This window comes from Saimiri boliviensis, chromosome 14, assembly GCF_048565385.1.
Source record: "Saimiri boliviensis isolate mSaiBol1 chromosome 14, mSaiBol1.pri, whole genome shotgun sequence".
Lineage (NCBI taxonomy): Eukaryota > Metazoa > Chordata > Mammalia > Primates > Cebidae > Saimiri > Saimiri boliviensis.
Window position 1 is genome coordinate 46,923,859 of NC_133462.1, and position 18,475 is coordinate 46,942,333.

The 18,475-nt window shown below is 52.8% G+C and overlaps 1 protein-coding gene across 2 annotated transcripts in view; it reads right to left on the reverse strand.

Annotated features, from left to right (window-relative positions):
- The window catches only part of MFSD4A (major facilitator superfamily domain containing 4A), a 33,397-nt gene that overhangs the window by 12,055 nt on the left and 2,867 nt on the right, over positions 1–18,475 (reverse strand). Inside the window, exons 2-6 of one of the 2 annotated variants that reach the window (XM_039466501.2) lie at positions 9,917–10,115; positions 8,972–9,232; positions 5,664–5,832; positions 4,802–4,917; positions 3,236–3,409 (exon numbers count right to left, since the gene is read on the reverse strand). In XM_039466501.2, coding sequence (XP_039322435.1) covers positions 3,236–3,409; positions 4,802–4,917; positions 5,664–5,832; positions 8,972–9,232; positions 9,917–10,115 — 919 coding nt within the window. The remainder of the gene's footprint in view (positions 1–3,235; positions 3,410–4,801; positions 4,918–5,663; positions 5,833–8,971; positions 9,233–9,916; positions 10,116–18,475) is intronic. The other variant, XM_039466502.2, reaches the window with a different exon arrangement.

Here is an 18,475-nt window from a genome sequence, read left to right on the forward strand (position 1 = left end):
CGCCCACTTAGAATAAAATTCAAAACCTGGCTTACAAAACCCTGAGGATGTAGCCCCTGTCTACTTCCCCATCCTCATCTCTTTCTGCTCCCCATCCCCCACCATGCCTACTATGCTCTCCCCAAGTCAGCCTCATACCCCCAACCTAGGCCTTTGAACGCAGGCCTTTAAACCTTAGCCAGGCCTGCTCACCTCCTGCCTTGAAGGGCTGGCACCTTCTTGATAACGAGTGTCCAACTTATGAGCCTGAGACAGATGCCAGGGCTGGGAAGTTGCTGCTCCTGCTCCTCTCCCTCCACCTGGCTACCCCATCTACAAACCACATTGATTTCCAGCCAAATGTCAAAGACTGTCACCCTGAAAATCTCTAGATTTGGGGAAGTTTGAAAAACACCCAAGTCTTATTTTAGCTTTGGTGATAAAAGACTAAATACAACCAGGGTGAACTATCAGCTCCAACCAACTCTCTTCCCACACAGTATGGCCCCTGCCTCAGCCAGTGAGTGACTCAGTCTGGCACTGAGCCTGCATCCCCACTGACTACACCCCCTCACCCTCCATCTGTGCCAAGGCACACCACCCTTCTCTGGCCGGCCGTAAGCTCCCTGAAAGCAGGAGCCTTGTCTTCCAGACAGCTTGGATTTTGAAGCAGGGTTTTGCACACAACACAAACACACTAAGTCAGGAAGTAGCTGTTGAGCTCCAGGAGAATGCTGAGAACAGGGTGGCCATTAGTTTAACCTAGAGAGGAATACTTGGAAGTAGTCACAGTGAAATGAAATGACACAGGCACTTTGCATCTGCACAGGAGAGGCTAGCTCAGGGCCACTCAGCTACAGTTCTTAAGCAGGGTGCCCACAAAAGCACCCAGAAAGCTTCCAAAACAACCCAGAGGCCCAAGCTCCTCTCCTTACCTCCTGAATCAGAATCTCTAGGGTAGGGGTCCATGATCCTATTTCTTCTTCTTCTTCTTTTTTTTTTTTTTTTTTTTTTTTTGAGACAGAGTTCTGCTCTGTCACCCAGGCTGGAGTACAGTGGCATTATCTCGGCTCACTGCAACCTCTGCCTCCTGGGTTCAAGCCATTCTCCTGCCTCAGCCTCTGCAGTAGCTGGGATTACAGGCGTGTGCCACCACACCCGGCTGTTTTTGTATCTTTAGTACAGATGGAGTTTCACTGTGTTGGTCAGGCTGGTCTCGAACTCCCGACCTCGTGTTCTGCCCACCTTGGCCTCCCAAAGTGCTGGGATTACAGGTGTGAGCCACCACGCCTGGCCTTTTCATGATCCTGTTTTCTAAAAGCAGCTCCAGGGAATCTGATGTATTTGGGAGTCACTTGTTCTAGGACAGTGTTTTCCTAAGCTTGCCTGATGATATAATTCCCCCGAGGGCATTCATTTAATATATAGATTTGCTATGCCTCCTCCTAGACATTCAGATTCACTCAGTCTGGGTTGGGCCCAGGAACCTGATTTTTCCCTTTTAAAACGCAGCAATCCAGGTGAGTGTTTATGGGCAATGCCTAACACACGTGGTTGCTTCAGACCTTTATTTTCCCAAACCCAGATTTTCACCCATTCTCCTCTGTCTTAGCAATTGGGCTTGTGTCTGACCTAGAGGAGGAAGCCAAGGCTGGCCACCATGTCTGTGCCCTTCCTCTTCTGGAAGCTTTTCCCTTTGACATCGTTTCACCCCAGCTCCATGGACAGAAGGCCCTCCTCCTTGCTGAGCTGAGCACTTCCCCTGCCCCCGCTCTCCGTCCCATCTCCCCTCTGTCAGGGCCTTCCTCGCTCAGTTACTCTCCCACAATGGTATTTTCATAGACCCCTCCTCCTACTTGGTATCCTCCCTTTCTCCTCTGCCTATCAACACGCTCGTACCACCCTGAGTCCTGCAGAACACAACTCCCTTCAACTCAAAAATATTTACAGAGAAATGCAAATTCCTCCACTGCTCATCTCCTTCTCACCCTCAACCTCTTGAGTTTGGGTTTACCCACCTACTTCCCATCTATATTGAACTGAAATTTCTTTCTTGAGGATCAGCTGGCACAAGGTGAAATCCAAGGGCCTTTCTCAGCGATCATGATCTTTGTCTCTGAAACTGCAGCACAATGTCCAAACCCCCTCTCTGCTAGAAACTTAACCAAGGAAATGCTTTCTTACCTGGGCTTAGTACCCCATTGGGCTACTTGGAAAGGTAGTGAGTTGCAGTTACTAGACGTGTTTAAGCAGACAGTGAACCCCTTGGAAGGAATGTTATAGAGGTGGCTCAAGCCTTTTGGGAGATTGGACTAGACGATTCGGCAGGAGTCTGTAATGTGGACCCCTGCATCATAGATGGCGACATGGATGAACACCAAGACAAGAGTCTTAACCTACTGCTGAGACCCAGACTTCCTGCCTCCCAGGCAGACCAGTTCCTTGAAGGTCATCCTCCATATCCTTCTGCCAACTTAAGAATCACGTAGGGCTGGGCAGAGTGGCTCATGCCTGTAATCCCAGCACTCTGGGAGGCCAAGGCAGGTGGACCACTTGAGAGGTCAGGAGTTCAAGACCGGCCTGGCCAATGTGGTGAAACCCCATCACCACTACAAATACAAAAATCAGCTGGGCATGGTGGTGGGTGCCTGTAATCCCAGCTACTTGGAGGCTGAGGCAGGAGAATCACTTGAACTTGGGAGAGAGAGGTTGCAGTGAGCTGAGATTGCACTACTGTGCTCCAGCCTGGGTGATAGAGTAAGACCCTGTCTCCAAAAAAGAAGAATCACCTAGGAGAGCCACGGCCCAGCCCAGAGGTGATGACTCTGAAAGCTGCAGGATCCCTGGCCTCCACCACTTTCCACTGGCTGGAGGGCTCTGACCAGCTGGGGACCAAGGTAAACACAGGAGGACGAGGGCCAGCACTGGCTTTCCTCATGCTCTCGACTGGCTGTCAGCACGGATGGGCTCCGCATGCTGCAGCCGGCACCTCCTACAGACCCTTCCTTTTTATGCTCTAAGGATATAAGGTCACAGGCCCAGAGAGGGGAAGGGATTTTCATGGTCACATAGGAAGGCTGCACCTTCCAGGCTCCCACCCTTTCCTCGTCACACTCTCTCCTCTCTCTTCCCTCTACTCCTGCATTCCCATCCTGCTGGCAGAGTCCAGGCCTGGGAAAATGTCCTGGGGTAGGCCAGGAGGAGAAGGCTTCTCCTGGATCCCACAGAAGTCAGAGGAGGCTATTCAGCTGCTTACCACGTTGATGAAAACCATGGTGGCCGGCTTCATTCTTGAGGAGATGGGAATGGAGAGGAGCCGGCCCAGTGTGATGAAGCCCCAGAAGAGGCTGGGGAGGTAGCCGGCCACCTTGTGTCCCACAGACAGGGGCTTCTCCACGGCATAGCTGTACACAAAGGCGGAATAGGCACCCTGTGGAGAGACCGGGCACTGCTGAGCACACCTGCAGCCCAGCCAGACAACGACCCTCACAAAGGGAGCCCAGGCTGGGCAGGTGTGTTGAGGGCGGTGGGAGGACTGCCTGTTCCTGTTCCCAGAGGCTCAGCCAGGGCGGGGCTTGGAGCCAAGGCTGCACAGCACACTTGGGCCTGAGCTGAGGACAGAACCTGGGGCATCTTCGCTTACAGACTGCACCATGGAGACTTAGGGGTTCCAGAGAGTTGGCTCTTCCTGGTTGAGGTGGGGAGCAGTGCCTGTCCACATAGGACCTCCATGGCTACAGGTCCGGGGCAGACAGGCACTGCTCCCCACTTCAACCAGAGACGAACACCACTTAAAATTAAAAAAAAAAAAGGTGTGTGCGGCCAGGCACAGTGGTTCATGCCTGTAATCTCAGCACTTTGGGAGGATGAGGCGGGTGGAAAACCTGAGGTCAGGAGTTCAAGACCAGCCTGACCAATATGGTGAAACCCTGTCCCTACTAAAAATACAAAAATTAGCCAGGTGTGATGGCATGTGCCTGTAGTCCCAGCTACTTGGGAGGCTGAGGCAGGAGAATTGCTTGAATCCAGCAGGCAGAGATTGCAGTGAGCCAAGATCGTGCCACTGCATTCCAGCCAGGGGGACAGAGCAACACTCCGTCTCAAAAAAAAAAAAAAAGTGTGTACAAGCATCTCATTTTACAGATGAGAAAGCAGACAGAAGTGACTTGCCCAAGGTCATACCAAGTGCTAGAAGTCAACCAGTACTGTCACGAGTACTTTCCATCAGCTCATCTAAGTTTTTAGGGTTTTTTCTTTGGAGAGGCCATCATATGGCAATCAGTTGATCAGCCATTCATGACTGTCCTAATATAATCCTAAGAAGTTTCTGGGAAAAGGTGCTAAGTAACGTAACAGAGGTCACTAGTGAAATGAACATCTGGGACTAAATTCCACCTGAAGCTTGATTACAACACTGGCTTGAGACACTCAGGTTTGTACTGTATTACAGGAAGCAAAGAGTTTCTATGGCATGACCTCTAATTGGGGAATAGGGCACCGCTCCTTTAAAAAATGCAGGTAGCCTGCTCCAACAACAAACCAGTTAGGCCCCTACGTATAGCACTAACAAAAAACAAAAAACAAAAACAAAAACAAAAAAACAAAAAAAAAAAAACTGGCCAAGAGAGAAGCCCATAGTACCAGTGCACTGCGGCTGATTCTGGAGACAGGCTCTCTAGGACTTTAGATTAAATTTTTGAATTAACTGTACTCCAGGCGAGGTCTCCAGGAAACCATGCTCCTCTCTTCCTTTTGCCATTCCCAGACTGGAGTCTCAGGGTGCAGGTTCCCCAATAGGGGGTGCTCTCTGAGGCAGGCTCACCGTCAACCCATCCGTCATGAACAGGACCAGGGCAGCTGTGATGTGGATGGCGAAGAAGGAATAAGGAGCCCCTCTGAGGTTCTTCCTTTGGCAGCAGCTGAACAGATCCTCATGCCCTGGAGGAGGCACAGGGAGAGCAGGGGTGAGTCTCAGCTTCTGTGCCCTCCCTCTGCATGTCCCAGAGACGTGGCTGGCAAGCCGGCAGTCAGAAGAGCCCTGTGGGATGGGGCCCACCTACTGCCTCCACCTTCGCTACCTTTCTGTTAGGAACAGCCCCTGTCCATCTCCCCGTCTTGGCAGAACCAAAGCTCAAAGAGGTCAAGTGACTTGCCCAAGGTAACAGAAGGCAAGGCTGAGCAGAATGGAGGTTGGAGCCAGAAGTCTGCCTTCCTCATTCTCTTGGCCAGGTTGCACCATCAGGGTGAAGGTTTTTTTTAAAAAAAGAAAACTTTATCAGCAGACGTGGTGGCTCACACCTGTAATCCTAGCACTTTGGGAGGCCAAGGCAGGTGGATCACCTGAGGTCAGGAGTTCGAGACCAGCCTGGCCAACATGGCAAAACCCTGTCTCTGCTTTAAAAATACAAACATTATCCAGGTGTGGTGGCGTGAGCCTGTAATCCCTGCTATTTGGGAGGCTGAAGCAGGAGAATTGCTTGAATCTGGGAGGCTGAGGTTGCAGTGAGCCAAGATTGCGCCACTGCACTCCAGCCTGGGTGACGAGTGTGAAACTCCAGCTCAAAAAAAAAAAAAAAAAAAAAAAGATTATCACCTGTGATCTAGGTTCACTCTCTCTGGGAGAGGGGTTACCAAGGAAGCCTCAACATGAGGCTGTAAGGATGCAAATTTATTAGAGCTCCTACCTGGGTGTGACTGAAACTTTGGAGGCAGTGAGGAGGGGTCTTCCTTCTCAGGAGGCTGTGTCTCCAAGGCAAGTTCATCAGCAGACAGAAGCAGGGGCCTCCTCTGGGGGCAGCAGGTCAGCAGCCGCTCCTTGGACAGCAGCATCAGCACAGCCATGGGCACTGGAAGCTGGGGAGCAGGCAGAGGGTCAGGAGAGTCCTGCCCTGAGGCTCCCGCTTCCCAGACCTGGCCTCTGCACACACTGCATGTGCATAGTCCTGGGAGAGGACAGCTCTTTCCCAAGGGTGCCCAGCTAGGAGCTGAGCCATCCCCACCTAAGAAGCCAGGTGCCTTGACCAAGGTAGGAGTGGGGAGGCTTGGGGTAATTGCTGCTTGATCTTTGCCGTACTCGCTTCCCTGAAAAAACAGATACTTGTCACATGCAAAGTACTTAGACTCAAACTCTGCTGGCCCAGGAGAGGTGTTGGGGGTAAGCTTGCTGGAGCGTCACACCTCACACTTCTTCATGCTGGTAGGTCACGTGATGCTTTACAAAGCAGCTTTGCTTTTGGGCATTACACCTCTACCAAAAATGCTGGGGGACTATTATCCCCATTTTCCAGATAGCATAACTGAGGCTTGATGTTATCACTTAGTCATAAACCTGTTAGAACTGGAAGAGATCTAAAGGGTAAACTAGAGACTGAGAGACTGCCCCGGTCACACAGCGTACTCAGGGCAAAGCAAGACTGGAACCTGGCATCCTGATTCTTCCAGTGCTGTCTCCACCTAAGGAGCTGCCTTGGTGATGTTTATCCTAGCAGGGCACAGAGGCTCTCTTCAGAGGCTTGAAAACACAAACGTGGTCTCCTTTTGATTAAAAAATACACGTTTATGAGCGGCCCATACACATAAGCCCAGTAGGCAGCTTGCTGCAGTTTACTCTAAATCTGAGCTTCTTCAGAGCAATGGGAAATGGCTCCTGCTTCTGAGGTTGCCTGAAGAAGCTTCTACCACATTCCTCAGGGGCTCCTGCCTGTGTCTCACCACTGGCTGCCAGGAAGTATCTCATCAAGTCTAACTACTGTCCTTTCTGCTGCAACTTCAGCCCAGTTCCTTTTGCTTAGGAAGGAGAGGAAGCCCAGGGAGTTGCGGATGTCTCCCAGAGGTTGGTGAGAGTGCCTAGCTATTGGGCTCTTCCCGGTCCACAAGAGAGGCCAGCAGGGTAGAGATGGAAGGCCAGCAGATTGCCAGCCCCTGCCTGGTGCTCTTCTGGGGAAACCCTTCCCCGCCCCTGGAGGCAGGCTGGCTCTCACCAGTACTTCCCCAAACCACCCGGCAGGAGTGAAAGACAAAAACCACCCCTGTGTTGGTCTCTCCCTATGGTGACCTTGGGAGCCTTTCTGCACACTCAAAAAGAAGTCAAGGTCAGACATGGCCCCTGGCTGTCAGGCCTGAGTGGGGAGAGAATAGCCCCTGCCCTCAGGAGGTCCGAGCGCTAGTCGGGGAGAGTGTGACGGGGAAACAGGAAACCCACCCACAGAGGCCTGTAGTGGCAGACTGCCTGAGTAAAGGCCAAGGGGAAACAGCTGTACAAGAGGCGTGATACTCAGGTGGGGCTTTCCAGGGAGGTGGGTGCTGGGAAGGACTTCACAGAGGATTGGCTGGCATTGCTGGCAGGAACACACCCGATTTTATAAGAATTCCATTCGAGGAAGACAGCCCCACCTTAAAAGTCAGAGAAGGCCAGGTGGGGTGTGCATGTGTCCGTGCATGTGCGTGTACGTGCGTGTGCGCCCACATGACTGCATGCACAGCCCCATCTTCCTCTATGCTGGACTGTTTATTTTCAGACACAAACCAATAGAAAAAGTCCGGAAATCCTGCAGCAAACAAAGTCCCTCCAGTCTGCACCTTGTGGGGCAAGAGAGAACAAACCTCCGGCTTAAGCCGGACCTTCCAGCTTCCTGGTCTGGGAGTCCCAGCCTAGAGGTTCTACTGACACTACTCCTTTCTTTCGAAGTTCTCTCCTGGAAGGCACAAGCCCAAAGCTGCATTGTTTCCAAAACAATGGATGGGCATGGGCTGAAAAGGGAAGGAGTAGAGGGAGAGAGTGTGTTTATGAGACCTCCCAGAGGAGATTCAGACCAGGGAAAGGAAATCTACACAGGAAGGGTGATGAGGGGGCAGCAGGTGGATGGTACAGACCTGTGCTGAGGGTCAGGGCTTCCAGCTGGGCTCAGCCTCCTACCAGTCCCTTGTCAGGGCCTTGAGCTGCTGATGGCACGATACCCCCACCCTGCTCTCCTGCTCACTGGAATGGTGGTCTCAAAGGCTCCTCTCGGTGCTATGTGTGTGACATATTCTGAGGCGCAGCAGCTGGGCAGCTGCTCTAGTGCCTGAGTCCACCCCGCCTGCCCCAGAAGAGCCGATAAGTCCACCCACTGCAAAGAGAGGCTCTAAGCCACTGTGACAAGCAGCATGGTGCCTCCACCCCACAGCCAGCACTGTGGCCACTGGAATGCTCCCGCCCCCAGCCCAGGAGCCAGGGCTGCTCTGGTGTTCCCGACGGTCCTCCCCGAGCCAGGCGGATGGGGTAGGGGGTCTCCCTGCCTGACGCTCTCGCTCCAGCCTGGGCTAACGTGGGAGATCCCAACTTGGGTTGCAGAGCACCAGAGGAGGCTTCCAGCAAGAGACCAGAGTCAGTGCTGACTTGGCAGGGGCATACAAAGCGGGCACAGGAGCTCCCTGGATCCCCTCAGTCTCTCCCAGCTTCCTCCCCCAGGTGGCCACTTACAGCTGGGTCAGTGTCTGACCCAGTGATGGAGTGAAGTGGTCTCTCTGCTGTTCCTGCCATAGGCTGTCTTGGCAGGCAGGGCCCCTTAGGAGAGGTCATCTTGTCTGTCTCCCAGCTTCCACAGGAGCCCCTGAGAGCAGGGCACAGGAGAATCCCTGTGGATGAAGGGCCCCAAAGAAAAATCGGCCATTTCCTGCCAGGGTCTGTCTAGGGCCTACTTCATCTGGTCTTGGAAGGAAAAACTAGGTTCCCACAGAGCCTCAGATAATTCGATAGCTGACCCTGGGTTTCACCGTGCTCAGCCTGCTCACTGTTTTACCTTCCTTGAGAACTGCAATCACAAGTCGCTGAAGGACCAGGGTTGGAGGGACCACAGGGAGGGTTAGCTCTCCCACCCTCCTGCCTCCTCTGGGATGCACATCAGCACCAGCAGGTTTCTGAGCATCTGAAGAATCTGCACTGGGCGTGGGGCGGACTCAGTGTGTGGACTGTCCACTAGCTCCCTACCCAGCCCGCCCCAGGGACACTCACATTGATGAGGGCCATGATCCAGAAGGCATAGGACACTCGGGTCCCTGCCCCGTCCTTTGGGGGCAGCCCCGGGAACGTCTGGTTGGACCAAGGCTTGGCCTCTACGTGGTGCTGGCCCAGCACCCTGGATACGTGGAACAGGTGGCTTCGGGAGGTGGCGTTGGCGGTGCTATTGGCAGGCAAGCAGTTGGCCTCAGACAGGAAAGGGTCAGCAATAAGGGGGCTCAGCAGAGCGCCAAAGCCCACGAAGAAGTGGAGCACCTGGGGACAGAGGGAAGGTGGCAGGTGGGGGTGTGGTTCAGTCTTCAGCCCAGGGAAGCCGTGGCCTGGTGTCCAGCCCAGAGTACCCACAGTGAGCCCCCTCCCCAACCTCACCCTGTGCCCCATCTGGGGCTGCTGCCCAGCCCTGGAGTGGGGAGCCACGGTGGGTAGGAAGCAGGAGAGGTGAGGAGGGGTGAGGAATGACATTCCTCTCTCAATCACCCTGCGGGCCTGAGATGACTTCAGTGACAGTGGGCAATTCCCTCCCCATATCTCTTAATCCCCAGCTGGGACTGATCCCCATGTTAGCATCCACTAGCTAACACCCCAAAAGGAAGGGGGCACTAAAAAGGGAAGGGCAGGCTGAATCCTGGGTGACTTGGGGGAGAAGGAATAAGAGAGAGGAGACAGGGAAGGAGAGGAAAGAGAGGGAAGCCAAACCCTGAGTCACATCCCCTTTCCAGTTCGCAGAGAGCTTTCTCTCCTCAGCGCTTCGGCTCCTGGGACACCCAGCAGTGAGGGCAGGGATCACTGCCCTGCTTTACAGATGGGGAAACAGTCCAGAACTTACTAACCTGGCTTTAAGTGGCCACCTGGGGGAGGAAGCTGGGAGAGACTGAGGGGGCCCGGGGAGCTACTGTGCCTTCCCCAGGCCCCAGCCCTGTGCCTGCTGGCCTGGCTCACCTGGAGGAAGACGGCTGAGTCCTTCTGGTACATCCTCACCAGCTGCATGTTGGCCACGGTGTCGATGCAACCCATGGCCAAGCCCGCCAGCGCCATGACCGAGGCCAGCACCTTCACGTCGCGGCAGAAGGGGATGACGGCAAACACCAGGGAGATGGCCAGAGAGGAGGTAAACAGGGCCCATAGCGACTGGGCCAGGCTGCAGAAAGGAAGAGCCGTGTCAGGGGAGGGGCTGGAAGCATCCCCTCCCGCTTCTCCTCCATTTGCTGGGTGGTCTGGGCAACCAAGACATTTCTCCCCCTCTGGTAGAAAAGGAATCGAGCGGAGGAAGAAGCTGCCCACTTAATAGCAGTGAGCAAGCTGTCAATATCTGTCTGCTCAGATAACAGTCTACCTCACAAGGTGGCTGCAGGACTCTTCACAAAGCCTTGCCACTATTATTCTACCTACGCACAATTGCATGTGATTTCCTTAAACCTGAAAGTGTTTACTTAAAAGCAATTAATGCAAAAATATTTCCCACCCCTTTCAGGGAACCTGCTTTGAGCATCTCAAGAGACCTGTGCCACAGCATGCAACCGCAGGTGGGACCCGGATGGAGCCTGAGCCTGGAAGTCCCTGAGCTGGGAATTTCCTCCTCCTCAGGAATTGGCACTGGCTGCCCTGTGCCCTCCCCACACAGGGATGCTGAGGCAGCCATTGCCTCACAGGCAACAGGCCCGGGCCACCCAAACCAGTGTACACAGCCCAGGCATTTGGGTGATTTGCTGACCCCTGTAGCAGGCACAGGTCACAGGCTCTGTGCCTGGCAAATGTGCAGAAGGTGAGAGAGGAGGTGCTTTGGCCATCCCCACTGAGAGGTGACTGTGTTGATCTTTCCTTTCTTCAGACCATAGAAAAGCCCACAGCAGGCAGGCGGAGGGCCTGCTACCCTACCAGTGAATGAATGAATGAATAAATGAGTGAGTGAATGAATGGAGTGTCTAAGGCTCTGTCAAGGTCTTTTTTGGGACACTCTGCCCAATAACCAGACTCTCAAAGAAAGGATAATGACTTGTGTTTTCTGGGGCCAATCTGAAAGGCTAATGTCAGAGAGGAGAGATTGGGCAGCAGGAAGCTTCTGGAGGTTGCAGAGGAACTTTCTCTGATTCTGAAAAGTGAGAGAGCCACCCACTGCCATCAGCCTCCAGTGTGGCTGCTGGACCTGGAAAGGTGGGAGCTGAGAGAGGGGAGGGGAAAAGCCCTCTCTGAGTTTCACACTGAAGAAAAGTGGGTGGCCCCAGCAACCCCTCAGGCTGTCTTCCCAGAGCTTCTGCGCCTGACCCCCTTGGCTCTTGGCCTTGGCCCTCAGCCATCTCATCTTGCCCCATTTTTGATTAAATCCTTTATCAGAACGGCTCTGCTGATAGCAGCAGTTCGTTATTTTCTCCTTTCTTGTTTCCAGGCTGATCTGCTGGGGAGATTACCGATCATGACAGTCATGACACCAGCGTGTTCCCAGATCAGAACTCATCAGGAGGGAAGGGGGACCAACCTCAAGGCCAGCTGTTAGAAGGAGACGGAGGGAGGCTGTGTCATGGGGAGGCCTGTTCAGGTCCCTTCTGACTCCCCTGGGGTCCCTGCTTTGTCAGTCCCCAGAACTGAGAGCCGGGCTGTGCCGCACCCCCGCCCACTGCCCACTGCCTGCTGCCACTTGCAGCACCCCCACATGCTTCTGCTCCAGCATCCTCCTTGGCACCTGGCACAGAGGCAATGCTAATAGACACCATGGGCTGATGAAAAGCAGGCAGCTCATCATAGTTTTCTTTCTTACCCCTCCCTTTCCCTGGCCGAGACAAGCTAGGCAGGCTCCTGGGTGGCCTGACTTTAGGGATAGCGAGCGGATCCCGTCGGCACTCTCAGATATCCCCCTACTGATCCCGGAACCAGGACACGACATTTCCACCTCCTCACTCACCACTTTACGGTAAGCAGGGATGCCCCAAGGCAAGTGCAAAACTCACTTGAAAAACTAACTCATTATCATTGGTGCTTTAAATCCTGGGGCAAAGTGATGAAGCAAGTGGTCCTGCAGCTCAGTCCGGAGGGGTGGGACCTGGGATCCATAAACTGACAGGGGCAGGGGCTGCCCGGAGGTATGGGAAAGGAAACCAGGATAATAGCAAGTGCGACTGTGGTCTGCAGGACAACTGCTAACCTTTGTCATTTGGTGCATATGACCGGGCTGTGAGGCAGGCTTTGTCATTGTGCCCATTTGACCCATGAGTAAACTCAGGCTGAGAAAGGCTAAGACAGCAGCAGACAGAGCCTGGATTCTAATCAAGGTCTTCTGGCTTGATAATCCGTATGCTATGCTGCTTTTCCGTGGAGGAGTGTGTGTGTGCACATGTGTGTGCACGTGTATGGGTATGTGACCGAGCTACTCGCTAATGGCTCCACTTAGAAGGTGCAAATGTAGGAGGGAAAGGAAGGAGCCATGGACCAAGCCAGGCTGGAGAGGGGGGCGCCAGCCGAGAATAGGAGACCAGATTCTGCAGGGCATTGATGGCAGGGCTAGGAAGCACTGGAGAGCTGCCGCAGTCTCTAGAACACACGCCTCTAACACCCCTCTGCAGGGGTTAGCAGAGATCTACATGCTCACTAGCATCACTGCCGGCTCCACCGCCAGCTTCCCCAGGCATCTGCCTCTGGCCGTTCACTGTGGAAGCCATGTCTGGCCCCACGTTCGGCCCTGCAGAGACGCTCGACCCAGGCTTCTGGATGTGGCTAGTGACTGGCAACAGTGCTTGGGGAATGCTTGTCTTGCCACCTCACACGGGATGGGCTGGTAGAAGGGACTGGTTACTGCTGGGAGGCCAGTGTGGGAGTTTTGCTAGTTTATCTGATATGGGTGACAGAGACAGAGGCAGAGAAAGAATAATGCAGGGACGGGTTGCCAGAAAGGTGCCAGGTGCACAGTGGGGGATTGGGAAAAGGGGACGGGGTCAGGAAGCCCTCCCTCTTCAGGTCTCGCCTCTATCCTGTTCCCTGCTCTTTGTCTCCTCTCACCTGTCATTCTTGAGGAGGACACTAGGTGCCCACTGGGGGCATGGTTGGTCCCAGGCTCAGCCACAGGCACGAGGGAGGGATAAAGAGAGAAAAGACGGAAAAGGGAGACTGGAGAGAACCAAGCCTGGGAAATCCCCACCCTGCATCTCCCTGGGCTGTGATTTTAGCTTGACAGGCTTGGAGGTTAGGGGGATGGAGATCTGTTCCCAATAAATGGGGACATCTGTGCCACAGGAAATCTTGTCTGTAGATCCCAGGCTGCCCTCCCTCCCCAGTTGCTTCCACAGGGCTGTGCCTGGGCATTCCAAACATCAGCCTGAACACATTTCTTTAGACTGATAGGCTGTTGCCAAGGAAAAGGAAGTCCCAGACACATCCCAGAGCCAGACTGAAATACACTTATTGCCTGTTTGAAATGGCTTGGTCAATAGCCCCTTCTAGGAATGTGAATAATTAAAAATTACGGAATAATCATGTCAAAACAGTTTTGGAGTCGAGGATGTAGTGGGATCTGTAATCAGAATACTGGGTTCTAGGCCCACCTTGGCCACTTCCCAGTGGTGTCTCTTGGGCAAGCCACTTACCGCTTAGCCCCTCTGAGCCTCAGTTTCCTCTGCTGTAAAATGGGGACAACAAGCTCTGCATGAGATTGAGGCTGCCAGGAGGAGTCCACGTGATGTGACATTTTATCCTCCTTTGCTCACTCTCTGGGATTTTCCCCTGGCCACCTGCCACCCTCTCCCAGGTGCTCACTGCCTCCCTGCTGGCTTCCCCAAAGAGCAATGTCAGTCCCAGAGACCTGCACTGAGCTGGCAGGATGCAGAGACCAGTGCCAGCTCCCAGGTTCCACTGCATCCAGGCCTGCCCCTGTTCCTGCTGCAAGGGCCTTTGGTGTGACCCTGGGAGGCTGGTCCAGGAACTGTTGGAAGGAGGTATGCCCCTTGTCCCCTGCCCCACTCGCTCCCCACCCTGGGTAACATCTCAGCTAGTGTGGCAGCAATGACACCTGTCTCTCATTTTACAGATCAGGAAACTGAGGCCGAGACAGGGTAAAAGAGAGGAGTGGAACTGATCTAGGATCCAAAGTCTTAGCTCCCAATCCAGGCAAAGCCAGCAGAGTGGCAGAGTGGCATTGATCTTCCCTCCCCTGGTCCTGTGCTCTCAGGTTAATTCAGGCCAATTAGAGAAAGAGCCTCACTTTCCTGAAGACCCAGAGAGACCCACGAAATAGCCTGGACAGTCTGGAAAACCTACTGCAGGAACCCTCAGAAATGACCAAGTTACTTATTAATGGCAGAAGGTGTAAGTGGGAGAGGGAAGAGGAGGGAGCCAGAGTTCTCAAGGTGAACTCCACTCTCTCTGCTAGAGCTGCCTGCCCAGCCCCGCTTGCTGGGTGACCTTGAGCTGCTGCTGCCCCCTCTCAGCCCCATGCTCTACCTTACCCCAAGGGAACACGTGATCACTTTGACCTGGCCCTGCCTTGGGCACCTGTTTTTGCCCTCCTGGTTCTGTGAAAAGAGGAGGGAATGGTTGGTTCTGAAACAGGGGAATGGCCTGAGCAGTAAGACGCCAGGCGGCCCACTCCTACCTGCCACCCCCAGGGGTGGGGAATAATGCTGCTGAGGCCCAGCCTCATGCCACCCTGGGTAGGGCCTGATGGCACTGACATTCTCTACATTTTTGTCCCAGGCAATCCCTCTGCCCAGCAGGGATGCTCAGGACATCTTCCTCCCGCCTCTCCCCTCCCAGCCTGGATGACCTCCTTCCTCGAGAGACCAGGGCAGAGGGGCAGAGAGCAGAACTGTGGAAGAGTCACAGAGGAAAGTGTCTCTCACCCCTCTCTACCCCAAAAGGGGCAGCCGCCCAGAGGGAGATGGTATGGGGACCGGAGACAAGAAACCAGGAGACAAGGGACCCCCTGGGAGCTAGGGCAGGTTGGTGACTCTATCTCAAGCCAGGCTAATGGGGAAGGGGCAGCTGAGACTGAGGGCAAGGCAACTGTTAAAAAAAGCCCTCCTCTAACTCAGTCACCCCAGGCTTTACACTGACACCCCAGTTGTTCAGGGCCCCATATTAAATCTGGAGCGATCCAAAGGGAGGGGCAGACAAACTGGCCTTTGAGGAGATTCCAAGCTGAGGCAGGACCACCCTGTTAGACTCTGAGGTTGGCAGTTGCATCCTGCGCATGATGGCATCCCCTCGAACCCATTGTGGTGCTGGGTACACAAGGCATGCTCCTTAGATGCTGGTTGAACTTGAACTTGCAGTCTGTTCACTTGGAACATCTCTCCCTCAATTCTTTGTATGCCTGGCTCTCTCCTGTCACTCAAGAGTCGGCTTTAATATCACCTCCCCAGAAAGGACTTCCTTGAGCACCTAGCTAAGTAGCCCCCCAAATCTGCCACTCCCCATGCTATCCTGGTTTATTTCCTTATTTCACTGTGTAAAATTCTCCAGAATGTGGGCTCCATGAGTGCAGCGACATTTACTTTGTCTGTGGTAGTCAACCTTCAATCAGGATCGGCTCAAGAGGTATTTGTTGAATGGGTGGATTAATGGGTGGGATAAGTTTTGAGATTTTTGTTTTGGTTTTTGAGACAAGGTCTTGCTCTGTTGCTCAGGTGGGAGTGCGGTGGTGCAATCACAGCTCACCGCAGCCTCAAACTCCAGGCTCAAGTGATCATCCCACTTCGGCCTCCTGAGTAGCTGGGACTACAGGTGTGCATCACCATGCCCAGCTAATTTTAAAAAGTTTTTAGAGACAAGGTCTCACTTTGCTGCCCAGTCTGGTCTTGAACTCCTGCCCTCAAGTGATCCTCTCACCCTGGCCTCCCAAAGTGCTGGGATTACAGGTGTGAGCCACCAAACTTAGCTTTAAGAATTTTTTTAACTTAAAAAATTGATATATAATTTACATACTATAAATTCACATACTTAAGCATATAAGTCAATAGTTTTTAGAAAGTTTGGAGTTGCAAAACCATCACTACAATCTACCTTTAGAGCATTTCTGTCACCCCAAAAAGAAATCTTATATCTAGGCTGGGTGCAGTGGCTCACACCACTTTGGGAGGCCGAGGTGGGAGGATTGCTTGATGTCAAGAGTTCAAGACTAGCCTGGCCAACATAGTGAAACCTGTCTCTACTAAAAATACAAAAATTAGCTGGGTATGGTAGTACACACCTGTAATCCTAGCTTCTTGGGAGGCCTGAGGCCTGAGAATTGCCTGAACCCCGGAGATGGAGATTGTAGTAAGCCAAGATTGCACCACTTCATTTCAGCTTGGGCAACAGAGCAAGACTGTGTCTCAAAAAAATATAAATGAACAAATAATAAATCTTATATTCATTAGTAGTCACTCTCCATTCCTCTCCACACCCTACCCTTAGCCTTAGGCAACTACTAATTTGGTTTCTGTATCTGCAGATTTCCTTATTCTGGACTTTTACATAAATAAAATCATATAATATGTGATCTCTTGTGTCTGTCTTCTTTCACTTAGCATGATGTTTTCCAGATCATCTGTGGTAGAGCATGTGCCAGTATCTCATTCCTTTTTATGACTGAGTGATATTCCATTCCATGGATATATCACTTGTTTTCTTTTTCATTTCTTTGAGACACACTTTTGTTCTTGTTGCCCAGGCTGGAGTGCGATGGCGCAACCTCGGCTCACTGCAACCTCCGCCTCCTGGGTTCAAGTGATTCTCCTGCCTCAGCCTCCCGAGTCGCTGGGATTACAGATGCCTGCCACCATGCCCAGTTAATTTTTTTTTTTTTTTTTTTTTTTTTTTTTTTTTTTTTTTAGTAGAGAAAGGGTTTCACCATGTTGGCCAGGCTGGTCTTGAACTCCTGACCTCAGGTGATCCACCTGCCTCAGCCTCCCAAAGTGCTGGGATTACAGGAGTGAGCCAGCCCACCCATCCAATATACCACATTTTTGTTTTGTTTTGACCCTAGAGCCTCACTATGCTGCCCAGGTTGGCTTTGAACTCCTGGGCTTGAGGGAGCTTCCCACTTCAGCCTCTCAAGTAGCTGGGACAACCAGGCATGCACCACCACACCTGGCTGGATAGGCCATGTTTTTGCTTGTCCATCTGTCCATTGATGGATGTTTGGTTTGTTTCTACTTTTTAACTGGGATGAATAATGCTGCTATGAACATTCACGTACAGGTTTAGTATGTGGACATACATTTTCAGTTCTTTCGGGTACATACCTGGGGGTTGGGGTCATATGACAGCCCCATGTTGGGGCTGATTTTTAAAACAAGGACAGTGTCTGGTGCTGGACTCCCAGGAGGCTTTAGGCACAGGTTCATTGCATGCTGATAGGTAGACAAAGTGCTCGAGGGAGAGGCAGAGGCTTTGTGGATGAGAGACCAACCAGAGCCCAGCTCAGGGGGAGAAGCTGGTTTGTGCTGTGTTCCAGGGACTGGAAGGAACCAGCAGGTCTGGGGGTGGCCTGGGAAACTGGTGTATGATGCAGTGGCCAGGAGGGAGTCATAGCTGGGTCTGGGGCAGGGTAGGACTTGTAGATTAGAAGGAATCTGACAGGGGAAAAAAGGGAGAAAAAGAGAAGGTGAACAGGGCAAAGAGAGGAAGAACTCAACAAACCCTCTGACAAACCCTCCATTAAGAGAGCTTGGAGCTGGGCGCGGTGGCTCAAGCCTGTAATCCCAGCACTTTGGGAGGCTGAGGCGGGTGGATCACGAGGTCAAGAGATCGAGGCCATCCTGGTCAACATGGTGAAACCCCGTCTCTACTAAAGGTGCAAAAAATTAGCTGGGCATGGTGACGCGTGCCTGTAATCCCACCTACTCCGGAGGCTGAGGCAGGAGAATTGCCTGAACCCAGGAGGCGGAGGTTGCGGTGAGCCGAGATCGCGCCATTGCACTCCAACCTGGGTAACAAGAGCGAAACTCCGTCTAAAAAAAAAAAAAAAAAAAAAAAAAAAAGAGCGTGGGCAGGGGAGAGGCCAAGGTGAGACTGGGAGAAGGCTGGTGAAGCTCTGAAAGTTGTTTACCTACCCTGCTGCCTCCAAGATAAAGGGGTCCCCCAACTGCCTGGGGCGGTTAGACAGGTCCCCAAGAAACCAGGAAAAATCCTAACCTTTAATCTAAATACCCCTTCCCCTTTCCTGCTTGACAAAGCATATACCTACACACCCTTGCCAACCAGGTGGCTTTTTGTTTTTCTCTAAGACAGTGAGCAAGCTGGTGCTGCCCTGAGCTCAAGTCTTCCCCTCCACCCACTCCAATATCCAAGGCTCTCCACCTTCCACACTAGTCCTTCCAATGCACGTCCCTATGGAGGCATCTAGAAGCCCCGTTCAGCCTGTGCCCTCAGTCTGGACCCAGCAGTAGGCAGGACCTGAATAGGAACCCACGAGAAAGACACTACCCCCAACTCTCCTCTCCCATGTGTCATTCTCAACTTTCCCCCACTCCCCCGCAACAGCTGGCTCTCACAGATTTGCTAAAGCAATCCCCCACTCACAAGTATCAACCA